The 12797-nt window shown below is 50.5% G+C and overlaps 2 protein-coding genes across 9 annotated transcripts in view; one reads left to right on the top strand and one right to left on the bottom strand.

Annotated features, from left to right (window-relative positions):
• The window catches only part of glis2b (GLIS family zinc finger 2b), a 457410-nt gene that overhangs the window by 21737 nt on the left and 422876 nt on the right, over positions 1-12797 (bottom strand). The window lies entirely within an intron of this gene.
• Positions 24-12797, top strand: part of amdhd2 (amidohydrolase domain containing 2) — a 28846-nt gene continuing 16072 nt past the window's right edge. The window contains exons 1-7 of one of the 8 annotated variants that reach the window (XM_078240514.1): positions 24-76; positions 3891-3995; positions 4658-4794; positions 5155-5294; positions 5632-5686; positions 7148-7360; positions 7779-7867. In XM_078240514.1, the coding sequence (XP_078096640.1) occupies positions 3913-3995; positions 4658-4794; positions 5155-5294; positions 5632-5686; positions 7148-7360; positions 7779-7867 (717 nt within the window). In that variant the 5' untranslated portion in view covers positions 24-76; positions 3891-3912. Of the gene's footprint in view, positions 1627-2889; positions 3794-3890; positions 3996-4657; positions 4795-5154; positions 5295-5631; positions 5687-7147; positions 7361-7778; positions 7868-12797 lie in introns of those variants that run through there. The other 7 variants (XM_078240516.1, XM_078240515.1, XM_078240510.1 and 4 more) reach the window with 7 other exon arrangements.

Below are 12797 nucleotides of genomic sequence, written 5' to 3'. Positions count from 1 at the left end.
CGCCATCTTGCGCCGTCAGTAACGGAAGAGCGCGTGCGCAGGGGGCTGGCGGGCTGTCAGGTGATGGGAGCGGCAGGTAAATGGGTTGCTGAGGGAGAGACGGACGGTGTGTCAGGCTCACCTTCCCCGGCCATCATCATCAGGCAGTGTGTGTGGGTAATGTAAACAGCGGCTACAGGCAACAACCTGTGGCATGAGCAGTGGAACTGTGTTTGTGGTGGGAATTGAGGGATAAATATTGGTCCAGGGACAGCACTTTGTAATAATTCCTGGGATCTTTAAACTTCTGTTTTTGAAAGGTTGTCCATTTAACGACTCATCCGAAAGGCAGCACCTCCGAGCTGTGTGCTCCAGTCTCTGGAGTGGGACTTGAACCCACCATCTCACTGAGTTAAGGAGGGAAGGGGAGAAGGAATGAGCAGGAAGCTTTGCTCCCAGTACAGAGGGGCTCAGTTACACGGTGGCTGCTCCCTCACAGTTGAGGCCGACCTCATGTGTGCGGAGCTTGTCTATCAGTTTCTGCTCGGCGACTCTGCGTTGTCGTGTGTCATAAGGGCCGCCTTGGAGAATGTTTGCAGAATCATTATTCTGTAAATTGAGTTTGTGTCTCTGTATGCCCTGTTTGTGAGCAGATCTCCCACTCCACCTGACGAAGGAGCAGCCCGCTCCGAAAGCTAGTGGCGTTTGCTACCAAATAAACCTGTTGGACTTCAACCTGGTGTTGTTAGACTTCTTACTGCCCTCACAGTGAGGCCAGGAGAGAGTGACTGTGATAAGGAGCAAGGTGAACACTGGACTTCGGTTTTTCACATTTCAGTCCACTTCAGCAGCTGAGATAATGCACGAGACGTCCTTGCGAAATGTGAAGGTTGCAGTTCCGTTTAAAGAGAAAACAGAGCAACATAATCTGTTGCTGAGTAAGCATAAAATATTGACCGCAGGAGGCCATTTGGCCCCCTGTGTCTGTTCCAATTCTTTGGAAGAGTTATCAAATTGGTACTGCAAAAAACAGAAAATGCTGGAAGATCCCAGCAGGTCTGGCAGCATCTGTGGAGAGAAAATAAAGCCAACATTTTGAATCAGAGCTTCGTCAGAGTTGCCAATCACTGCCACTTCTCTTCCAGGGTTTCAGATTTCAGCATCTGCAGTATTTTACTCTTATCCAATTAGTATATAGTACTATTACTACTGCTTTTAATTCTAGGAATCTAGATGCTGCGCTGTAAAAGATGTATTTCAAAATTGGAATTTTAACCTGACTGAAACAAAATTCTGACGTTCCTCATGTGGTGCCTTCATTGCTTGGGGCTATGTTTTATGTACAGCTGAGCGATATCAGAGCAGAATGCATATACATTACCCCTACCATCTGCAAATTGTTGAATGAAATTTTATGGCAAAAAAAGATGCTGAGAAAGCAATAATTCAACTGTAGCTCACTTGATAGCACTTCCTTTAAGTCCAAAAGTCATGGGTTCAAGTTCCATTCTGGATTAGCTCAGGTTATTTGACATTTCAGTGCAGCAATTGAGGGAAGGACTCTGAAGGGGTGAGGTGCTGTTTACAGGACTTGAGTCCCGTTTAGCTGATTGAGTGGATTTTGATGATTCCTGCGCACACTCTGTGGTAAGCAGATCCTCTTGTTGTCTTGAACAACACAGTAAACATCTGTTATTTTTATTTTACGAAATGGATCTTTTCAGTGGTGATTACTTGGTGATTGTCTGATTCTTACCTCCTTTGCTGATTCCTGCACTTAATATTAATGCCTCATTTTTATTACGGTATAATTTCTACATGGTGGTTCTGTCACTGCTAATTTAGCCCCTATGTATGCTCAGGATAGGTCTAACAGCGATGGAACAAAGTCTGAAGGCCTTTCCTGATATTAGAGTAAGGTGTGTAAAGGGCAGAAGATAATGATATACTAATGTCCCATTGCTGCCAAACCTGTAATCACTGTGACACCCCCCAATATAGAATGAATTCACTCTGCTGATCTGTTATATCAAATTCAGGCCTCAGCTTGTCCATACTTATCAGAAGTTAGATTGTTTTTTTATTCATTCATGGAATGTGAGCATTGCTAATAAGACCAGCATTTAGTCCTCATCCCTAGTTGCACCCAAGTAGGTCATGGTGAGCTGCCACTTTGAACTGCTACAGTCCATGGCCAATCCACCTAACCTGCACATCTTTGTCTGTGGGCAGAAACTGGAGCACCCGGAGGAAATCCACGCAGACATGGGGAGAATATGCTAACTCCACACAGACAGTCACCCAAGGCCGGAATCGAACCCAGGACCCTGGTGCTGTGTGGCAGCAGGGCTAACCACTGAGCTACCATTTAATGAGCAACTTATAGTTTATAATTGATCACAATTTGCCTGTGAATTCTTGTTTAACTTGCATTGATTCTGCATTTTAGTATATGGGTAGTTAGCTAAGGTAGTATTTAGATTTTGCTCTGTTTAACTATTGTTTGGTTAAAATTCTTCTGCTTTAAACCGTGGAATCTTGTGGCTTTACCCTTTCTGAAAATGAGTAGGATTTCAGATTTTGTTCTAAATAATCACTGGTCTCTACCAAGATTATGACAGGATAGTGAGTAACGTGGAGGAAAGGTTGCAGATGACGGTGTTCTCATGTGTCTGCTGCTTTCGTTCCTCCAGATCAGGCTTGTTCAACTCGTGGCCCACCCCGAGCCACACAAACCTGTTTGACATTTAGCTGACCTGTATGTGAAAGATGAGCTGTAAATCTGTTCATCCAATCACAGGCTGGTTCCTCCCTGCATCTTCTGCTAAAACCAGCCTGTGATTGGACAAGCAACAAAGTGGGGTTCAGATTCAGGGCCCAGTGATGGGGGATGGGGCGAGGTCAGAGCCCAGGGTACTCGAGAGCGACCAGTGTGTGTGACAGTGTGTGTGTGTGACAGTGTGTGTGTGTGACAGTGTGTGTGTGTGACAGTGTGTGTGTGTGACAGTGTGTGTGTGTGACAGTGTGTGTGTGTGACAGTGTGTGTGTGTGACAGTGTGTGTGTGTGACAGTGTGTGTGTGTGACAGTGTGTGTGTGTGACTGTGTGTGTGTGGAGGGCGTGTGAGGAGAGGAGGGAGAGGGTGTGAGGGCAGGATGTGTGTCTAAGTCTGGCTCACCTCCAGTCTCAGGGTTGCCAGTCACCCTTGTTTTACCCTGACCTTCTCAGCAAACTTGCACTCTGATCCAATCTTACCGTTGGTGAGGGTGTGAGTGAGTGAGCGAGACACACACACCCTCTAATGGTCATCTTTATTTATTACTCATTTTTAAAATTGTCTGTTCATTGCTTTGACATTTTCTTTTGCTCAGCAGGCTGTTTGTTTTCATACTTCAGTTTTTAAAAATTCTCATTTTAATGTTTGCCAAACATTATCTTTCTGAAATTTGCTCATCGGCCCCTTGCGTGAGAAAATACTTGAAACGTGGTCCCTCACCTGAAAGGTTGGGCAAACCTGTTCTAGATGGTAGAGATCATGGATTGGATGGTGCTGCTTCGGACTGGGGGAAGGTTTGAATTTGGTTAATGTGCGTGTAAGAACATAGGAAGCAGGTTATTTGGGCCCCTGGAACCTGCTCTGTCACTCGATAAGATCATGGCTGATTTCTGTCAGCTACAACTCCATGCATTATCCTTGTATTCTTGGATTCCCTTAGTATCCAAAAAGTTTGGTGTCGAATGTACTCGACAACTGAACATCCACAGTGCTGTGGCATTGAGAATTCCAACAGTTCACAATCCTGTGCATCAGTTCGGTAAATCATCCTGCTGATTGCATCAGTAAAATATGCAGCTCATCATATCTGTGGCAGTGCACTGTGGTGTCGTAACAGTTTTAATTATCTCTTGCAGAGAATTGGCTTCTCCATTTAAAATGCCATCCAATAAATCAGTCTCTGATGCTCCAATTACACAGTTCCAGAACTGTCATATTCTGAAAGATCATAAGTTACAGAGGTAAGAGATACGTCCTCACACTCAACGTGCTTGAAAAAGTTGTATATTTATATATATTTTATAACTTGTTTTGTATAGTTATGAGATTATGAAATGTTTGGCCTCAGCTGTGAATCCAGCTGGAGTTGAGAAGCAGATGCAGCAAATTGCTGACTATCTTAAACCTTCAGAATTACAAGGGCAGCAGATAATAAGCTCGGTCGCTTTACAGATAGCGGTAGAAAGAATATTATGTGTAGTTAAGAAAAACGTTCACAGCTTCAGGATGTCCCATACACTTCTGAAGTGTAGTCATTGTTACAATGTACGGCTGCTAATTTGTGCACAGCAAGCTCCCACAAAAAACACTGAGTGAATTTGTAGTGATGTTAGTTGAAGGATAAATATTGGCTCAGGACACTGAGGAGAATTCCCTTGCTGGTCTTCAAAATAATGCCGTGGGATCTGAGAGGGCATTTAATCACACTTCTCACAGTGCAGTCTAGATTTTGTTCTCCAGTCTCTGGAGTGGGACATGAAACAACAATGTTCTGACTCTGACATGAGAGTGCCACTGTGCCACAACTGACAACCTAAGTAAGAATTAATTGAGCTTGAAGCTTGAGCCACCTTGCCTGTTTGAACAGGTCTCGATTTCTCCTCCGACTGTGTCTGTTTTGAAGGGAGGACCTTTGGGTCCGTGAGGGGAAGATCCTTAACCCGGAGAAGCTGTTCTTTGATGAGAGAGGTTATGCAGATGTTCAGATCGATTGCAAGGGCAGCATCATCGCTCCAGGGTTCATCGACACACAAATCAACGGTGAGTGAAGGATTCAGCCGGATCTCCCCTTTGTGCCCTGCACCCCAGCCTTTATCTTTCACTGCCCCCCTCAATGTCTCAAGTGGTTTCCAAATCCCCCCACTGCCTTGCCCTGCCTATCTCTGTAATCTCTTCCAACTCCACAACTCGCTGACATCTCCTTATCCTCTAATCCTGGCCAATTGCACATCACCCACTTCCTTCAACCAATCATTAGCAGCATTGCCACCTCTCCTTTATCCATGAGAATTCCAAACACTTCTGTGATGGTCAGCTTAACCAAAATATTCCAGAAGGTTTGTTCTGGGAGCTGTTTATTGTTTCTTTAACATTGATGTCTGCGATGTTAATGTTTTCTAGGAGGATATGGAACTGACTTCTCATCATCCACAGATAACGTGAAATGTGGCATCTCCATGGTCGCTCACAAGCTGCTTTCCACTGGAGTGACCTCCTTCTGCCCAACGCTTGTGACCTCTCCAGTCCCCATATACCACCAGGTAGGTCATGGGGGGCTCTTCCCAGCAGGAGGACCAAGCTTGCCTGTTCATGGGGAGAGATGGGCTGAGCTCCTGAATGAAAGTGGGCTGAGGGGTTTGGGACAAGGGGCTGAGTTGGGAGGGAGGGGGGCAAGAGGGGACAGGAAGGAGGAATCTCTCTTCGATTAATTCCTAATGTGTGACGGGGAAAATGTCACAATAAGTGCAACAGTGCACAAAGTGAGTGTTATCTGCAAGGTTTCTAAACTACCTGCATAAGTACTCAAGCTGACAAGTTTGCAGAATGTTTGTTTCCAAATAATTAGAATTTCTTTTTAAAACCTGTCTTTCTTCTCAGGTTATTCCTCAAATTGAGGTACAGGATGGTGGGCCCCGGGGAGCGGGGATATTGGGTGAGTATTGTTAAAATTAGTCACTTGGCAGTATAGAATTTGAATATTGATGAAAAGAGAGACGTGTTATGGAAGCTTTTCATCTTGCATTCATTGGGACAAATGCAAGAATGCCAAGTTTCAAATGATCACACCAATTTATAGGAGCAAGGGGTGCTGATTGGTTCACAAGTCAACTCTGGTTGGCCAAGATATTGCGATGGAGAAAACAACAAGGAGCTATAAGCTTCTGGGTAATTTTTTTAAAAAGGCACAAGCAAGGCCTGAACATATTCCTTTTGTTTGCAGAAGCCAGTCCCTGTGTAAGAATGTATGTCACAATCCCGATCACTTTTAAAAAGAGATATGAATTTTCCAGTGATCAACTCAAAAGATAAAAAGATAAAATTTCACCTTGTAAGGCTTGCACTGTAACAACAAACAAATGTCAGTATCAACTAAACTTTACTCAGCAGGCAACAAATACACCAAACTACAGGAGAATATTCCCTATTAACTTCTTAACAGAACCAAAAACCACATGCCACGTTTATGTTACATCGTGCTCTACACAGAGATTTGGTCTTGTTCCTCCTGGCTTTCACAGGATCTCTTCTCCCTGCTTCGCCAGGATGAATCTTTTAGTTTCCTTCGCTCAATCTTCTGGGCATATTCAAATGCACTTCCTGTTGCAAGGTATCTGCTGATGATGTTGAGGTCATTAATTCTTCAAGTACCTTGTTTCCTCGAACATGGTTCCATCTTCACCAGCTCTCTGCTTTATGCTTAACTTGCAAGCAGTTCTGGATAGCAGCATCCTGAAATCTCTTGGTCTGACTGCCCCTCACTGTCTGACAGCCATAAAGCTAGCAGCCTCCTCCTCTGTGTCCAGGTATTAAAGCTTACACCTTATTTTCAAAAGCTTTTGACCTGGGCCCCTCTTCCCATGGTAGCCTGGTCACCTGGGCTTGTCTCCAGGCACATCCCATTGGGAGGGGGGGGGGGGGGGGGGGGGGGTCACATGGATTTATCACCAGGCAGAACCCAAAGACGGTTTTATCTCCCTCTCCAAATATTCCCTTTTACCTTAAACTGACTCCTTTAATTCAAGGCACCTTGTAGAGTTTTGTACTTGTACTTCAGATAAGATGGGTTTCCATCTTATCTCATTTCCTTCCTTGTGTTGGGACAGCCAGCAGTGTGAATGCGCTGTGTACACGAACCCGCCAGTGTGAACGCACTGTGTACACAAACCCGGTGGTGCGAATGCTCCCTCCATCAAGTACTGTCCCTTTGACGGTGCAGCACTCCCTCTGCACTGACCCTCTGACAGTGCTGCGCACCCTCAGTACTGACTGCTGACAGTGCGGTGCGGTTCACATTCAGTACTGACCCTCAGAGTCTCAGCGGGAAGGATGAACATGGGTGATTGAGGTTATGTGATGCTGTTCTTATAGGATTATTTTTTTCTGTCTTGTCCAGGGCTACACCTGGAAGGTCCATTCATTAGCAAAGTCAAGAAGGGGGCTCACCCTGAGGAATTCGTGCGAACATTTGAGAAACGCGGCTTCCAGGACCTGTTGGATACATATGGCTCTCTGGACAATGTCCGAATCGTCACGTTGGCTCCCGAGCTGGACAGAAGCGGAGAGGTTATCAGGGAACTGGTCAGCCGCGGGATCCGGGTTTCACTGGGTAAGGAAGGAGACGTTGCAGGCGGTTGTCACATTTAACATTCCTCTTTGTTTTTCTTGTCTCTCATGACGACTGATCTGATCAGGGAAAGACAAGCCAGCAATCCCACAGACTGTTCAATAAGTGGAAGCAGCTTCTCTCGCTCTGCCCTCCTTTGTCACGGCCTCCTCTTCTTGCCCTCTGCTCCCCTTCTGACTCTCCCCTCTGCCCCCTCTCTCGCTCTCCCCTCCCTCCCTTCCCCCCCCGTTCGCTCTCCCCTCCCTTCCCCCCTCGTTCGCTCTCCCCTCCCTTCCCCCCTCGTTCGCTCTCCCCTCCCTTCCTTCCATCATAGTCTGTATTCTCTCTCTCAGCAGAATCTGCAGGTTGTTCAATTTTGTGCATTTAATGTCAATGTTCTTTTATTTCTTGTCCTTTACAGGACATTCTATCGCCAATCTGTCCCAGGCTGAAGTTGCAGTGAAACATGGAGCTACCTTCATCACCCACCTCTTCAACGCCATGTTGCCTGTGAGTCCAGACCCCCGTACTCACAGAAACTCTAGCAGCAACGCTAATCGCTGTTTGTAATGTCAGATTCCTCTGTGTCAGCCGTGGCTCAGTGGGTAGCACACTCGACCCTCACTTTAAAGGTTATGGGTTCAATTCTCACTCCAGGAACTTGAACACAAAAACCCTAAACTGACATTCCCACACACTCCCACACAGTACTGAGGGAGTGCTGCACTGTCACTGGGTCAGTACTGAGGGAGTGCTGCACTGTCACTGGGACAGTACTGAGGGAGTGCTGCACTGTCACTGGGACAGTACTGAGGGAGTGCTGCACTGTCATTGGGACAGTACTGAGGGAGTGCTGCACTGTCATTGGGACAGTACTGAGGGAGTGCTGCACTGTCATTGGGACAGTACTGAGGGAGTGCTGCACTGTCATTGGGACAGTACTGAGGGAGTGCTGCACTGTCATTGGGACAGTACTGAGGGAGTGCTGCACTGTCATTGGGACAGTACTGAGGGAGTGCTACACTGTCATTGGGACAGTACTGAGGGAGTGCTGCACTGTCATTGGGACAGTACTGAGGGAGTGCTGCACTGTCATTGGGACAGTACTGAGGGAGTGCTGCACTGTCATTGGGACAGTACTGAGGGAGTGCTGCACTGTCATTGGGACAGTACTGAGGGAGCGCTGCACTGTCACTGGGACAGTACTGAGGGAGTGCTGCACTGTCATTGGGACAGTACTGAGGGAGTGCTGCACTGTCACTGGGACAGAACTGAGGGAGTGCTGAACTGTCACTGGGACAGTACTGAGGGAGTGCTGCACCGTCAGAGGGTCAGCACTGAGGGAGTGCTGCACTGTCACTGGGACAGTACTGAGGGAGTGCTGCACTGTCAGAGGGACAGTACTGAGGGAGTGCTGCACTGTCAGAGGGACAGTACTGAGGGAGTGCCGCACTGTCAGAGGGTCAGTACTGAGGGAGTGCCGCACTGTCAGAGGGACAGTACTGAGGGAGTGCCGCACTGTCAGAGGGTCAGTACTGAGGGAGTGCCGCACTGTCAGAGGGTCAGTACTGAGGGAGTGCTGCACTGTCAGAGGGACAGTACTGAGGGAGTGCCACACTGTCAGAGGGTCAGTACTGAGGGAGTGCTGCACTGTCAGAGGGACAGTACTGAGGGAGTGCCGCACTGTCAGAGGGACAGTACTGAGGGAGTGCTGCACTGTCAGAGGGACAGTACTGAGGGAGTGCCGCACTGTCAGAGGGTCAGGACTGAGGGAGTGCTGCACTGTCAGAGGGACAGTACTGAGGGAGTGCTGCACTGTCACTGGGACAGTACTGAGGGAGTGCCACACTGTCACTGGGACAGTACTGAGGGAGTGCCGCACTGTCACTGGGACAGTACTGAGGGAGTGCCGCACTGTCACTGGGACAGTACTGAGGGAGTGCCGCACTGTCACTGGGACAGTACTGAGGGAGTGCCGCACTGTCACTGGGACAGTACTGAGGGAGTGCCGCACTGTCACTGGGACAGTACTGAGGGAGTGCTGCACTGTCACTGGGACAGTACTGAGGGAGTGCCGCACTGTCACTGGGACAGTACTGAGGGAGTGCTGCACTGTCAGAGGGACAGTACTGAGGGAGTGCTGCACTGTCACTGGGACAGTACTGAGGGAGTGCTGCACTGTCAGAGGGACAGTACTGAGGGAGTGCTGCACTGTCAGAGGGACAGTACTGAGGGAGTGCTGCACTGTCACTGGGACAGTACTGAGGGAGTGCCACACTGTCACTGGGACAGTACTGAGGGAGTGCCGCACTGTCACTGGGACAGTACTGAGGGAGTGCCGCACTGTCACTGGGACAGTACTGAGGGAGTGCCGCACTGTCACTGGGACAGTACTGAGGGAGTGCCGCACTGTCACTGGGACAGTACTGAGGGAGTGCCGCACTGTCACTGGGACAGTACTGAGGGAGTGCTGCACTGTCACTGGGACAGTACTGAGGGAGTGCCGCACTGTCACTGGGACAGTACTGAGGGAGTGCTGCACTGTCAGAGGGACAGTACTGAGGGAGTGCTGCACTGTCACTGGGACAGTACTGAGGGAGTGCTGCACTGTCAGAGGGACAGTACTGAGGGAGTGCCGCACTGTCAGAGGGTCAGTACTGAGGGAGTGCTGCACTGTCAGAGGGACAGTACTGAGGGAGTGCCGCACTGTCAGAGGGTCAGTACTGAGGGAGTGCTGCACTGTCAGAGGGACAGTACTGAGGGAGTGCCGCACTGTCAGAGGGACAGTACTGAGGGAGTGCCGCACTGTCAGAGGGACAGTACTGAGGGAGTGCTGCACTGTCACTGGGACAGTACTGAGGGAGCGCTGCACTGTCACTGGGACAGTACTGAGGGAGTGCTGCACTGTCACTGGGACAGTACTGAGGGAGTGCTGCACTGTCACTGGGACAGTACTGAGGGAGTGCTGCACTGTCACTGGGACAGTACTGAGGGAGTGCTGCACTGTCAGAAGGTCAGTACTGAGGGAGTGCTGCACTGTCACTGGGACAGTACTGAGGGAGTGCCGCACTGTCAGAGGGTCAGTACTGAGGGAGTGCCGCACTGTCAGAGGGACAGTACTGAGGGAGTGCCGCACTGTCAGAGGGTCAGTACTGAGGGAGTGCCGCACTGTCAGAGGGACAGTACTGAGGGAGTGCCGCACTGTCAGAGGGTCAGTACTGAGGGAGTGCTGCACTGTCAGAGGGACAGTACTGAGGGAGTGCCACACTGTCAGAGGGTCAGTACTGAGGGAGTGCTGCACTGTCAGAGGGACAGTACTGAGTGAGTGCCGCACTGTCAGAGGGACAGAACTGAGGGAGTGCCGCACTGTCAGAGGGTCAGTACTGAGGGAGTGCTGCACTGTCAGAGGGACAGTACTGAGGGAGTGCCGCACTGTCAGAGGGTCAGTACTGAGGGAGTGCTGCACTGTCAGAGGGACAGTACTGAGGGAGTGCTGCACTGTCAGAGGGACAGTACTGAGGGAGTGCCGCACTGTCAGAGGGACAGTACTGAGGGAGTGCCGCACTGTCAGAGGGACAGTACTGAGGAAGTGCCGCACTGTCAGAGGGACAGCACTGAGGGAGTGCCGCACTGTCAGAGGGACAGTACTGAGGGAGTGCTGCACTGTCACTGGGATAGTACTGAGGGAGCGCTGCACTGTCACTGGGACAGTACTGAGGGAGTGCTGCACTGTCACTGGGACAGTACTGAGGGAGTGCTGCACTGTCACTGGGACAGTACTGAGGGAGTGCTGCACTGTCAGAAGGTCAGTACTGAGGGAGTGCTGCACTGTCACTGGGACAGTACTGAGGGAGTGCCGCACTGTCAGAGGGTCAGTACTGAGGGAGTGCCGCACTGTCAGAGGGACAGTACTGAGGGAGTGCCGCACTGTCAGAGGGTCAGTACTGAGGGAGTGCCGCACTGTCAGAGGGACAGTACTGAGGGAGTGCCGCACTGTCAGAGGGTCAGTACTGAGGGAGTGCTGCACTGTCAGAGGCACAGTACTGAGGGAGTGCCACACTGTCAGAGGGTCAGTACTGAGGGAGTGCTGCACTGTCAGAGGGACAGTACTGAGTGAGTGCCGCACTGTCAGAGGGACAGAACTGAGGGAGTGCCGCACTGTCAGAGGGTCAGTACTGAGGGAGTGCCGCACTGTCAGAGGGACAGTACTGAGGGAGTGCCGCACTGTCAGAGGGACAGTACTGAGGGAGTGCTGCACTGTCAGAGGGACAGTACTGAGGGAGTGCCGCACTGTCAGAGGAACAGTACTGAGGGAGTGCTGCACTGTCAGAGGGGCAGTGCTGAGGGAGTGCCGCACTGTCAGAGGGTCAGTACTGAGGGAGTGCCGCACTGTCAGAGGGTCAGGACTGAGGGAGTGCTGCACTGTCAGAGGGACAGTACTGAGGGAGTGCTGCACTGTCACTGGGACAGTACTGAGGGAGTGCCACACTGTCACTGGGACAGTACTGAGGGAGTGCTGCACTGTCACTGGGACAGTACTGAGGGAGTGCTGCACTGTCACTGGGACAGTACTGAGGGAGTGCTGCACTGTCAGAAGGTCAGTACTGAGGGAGTGCTGCACTGTCACTGGGACAGTACTGAGGGAGTGCCGCACTGTCAGAGGGTCAGTACTGAGGGAGTGCCGCACTGTCAGAGGGACAGTACTGAGGGAGTGCCGCACTGTCAGAGGGTCAGTACTGAGGGAGTGCCGCACTGTCAGAGGGACAGTACTGAGGGAGTGCCGCACTGTCAGAGGGTCAGTACTGAGGGAGTGCTGCACTGTCAGAGGCACAGTACTGAGGGAGTGCCACACTGTCAGAGGGTCAGTACTGAGGGAGTGCTGCACTGTCAGAGGGACAGTACTGAGTGAGTGCCGCACTGTCAGAGGGACAGAACTGAGGGAGTGCCGCACTGTCAGAGGGTCAGTACTGAGGGAGTGCCGCACTGTCAGAGGGACAGTACTGAGGGAGTGCCGCACTGTCAGAGGGACAGTACTGAGGGAGTGCTGCACTGTCAGAGGGACAGTACTGAGGGAGTGCCGCACTGTCAGAGGGACAGTACTGAGGGAGTGCCGCACTGTCAGAGGGGCAGTGCTGAGGGAGTGCCGCACTGTCAGAGGGACAGTACTGAGGGAGTGCCGCACTGTCAGAGGAACAGTACTGAGGGAGTGCTGCACTGTCAGAGGGGCAGTGCTGAGGGAGTGCCGCACTGTCAGAGGGTCAGTACTGAGGGAGTGCCGCACTGTCAGAGGGTCAGGACTGAGGGAGTGCTGCACTGTCAGAGGGACAGTACTGAGGGAGTGCTGCACTGTCACTGGGACAGTACTGAGGGAGTGCCACACTGTCACTGGGACAGTACTGAGGGAGTGCCGCACTGTCACTGGGACAGTACTGAGGGAGTG

Source organism: Mustelus asterias, chromosome 23, assembly GCF_964213995.1.
Source record: "Mustelus asterias chromosome 23, sMusAst1.hap1.1, whole genome shotgun sequence".
Lineage (NCBI taxonomy): Eukaryota > Metazoa > Chordata > Chondrichthyes > Carcharhiniformes > Triakidae > Mustelus > Mustelus asterias.
The sequence above is the reverse complement of the archived record's forward strand: the minus strand, read 5'-3'. Positions and strand labels throughout refer to the sequence as shown.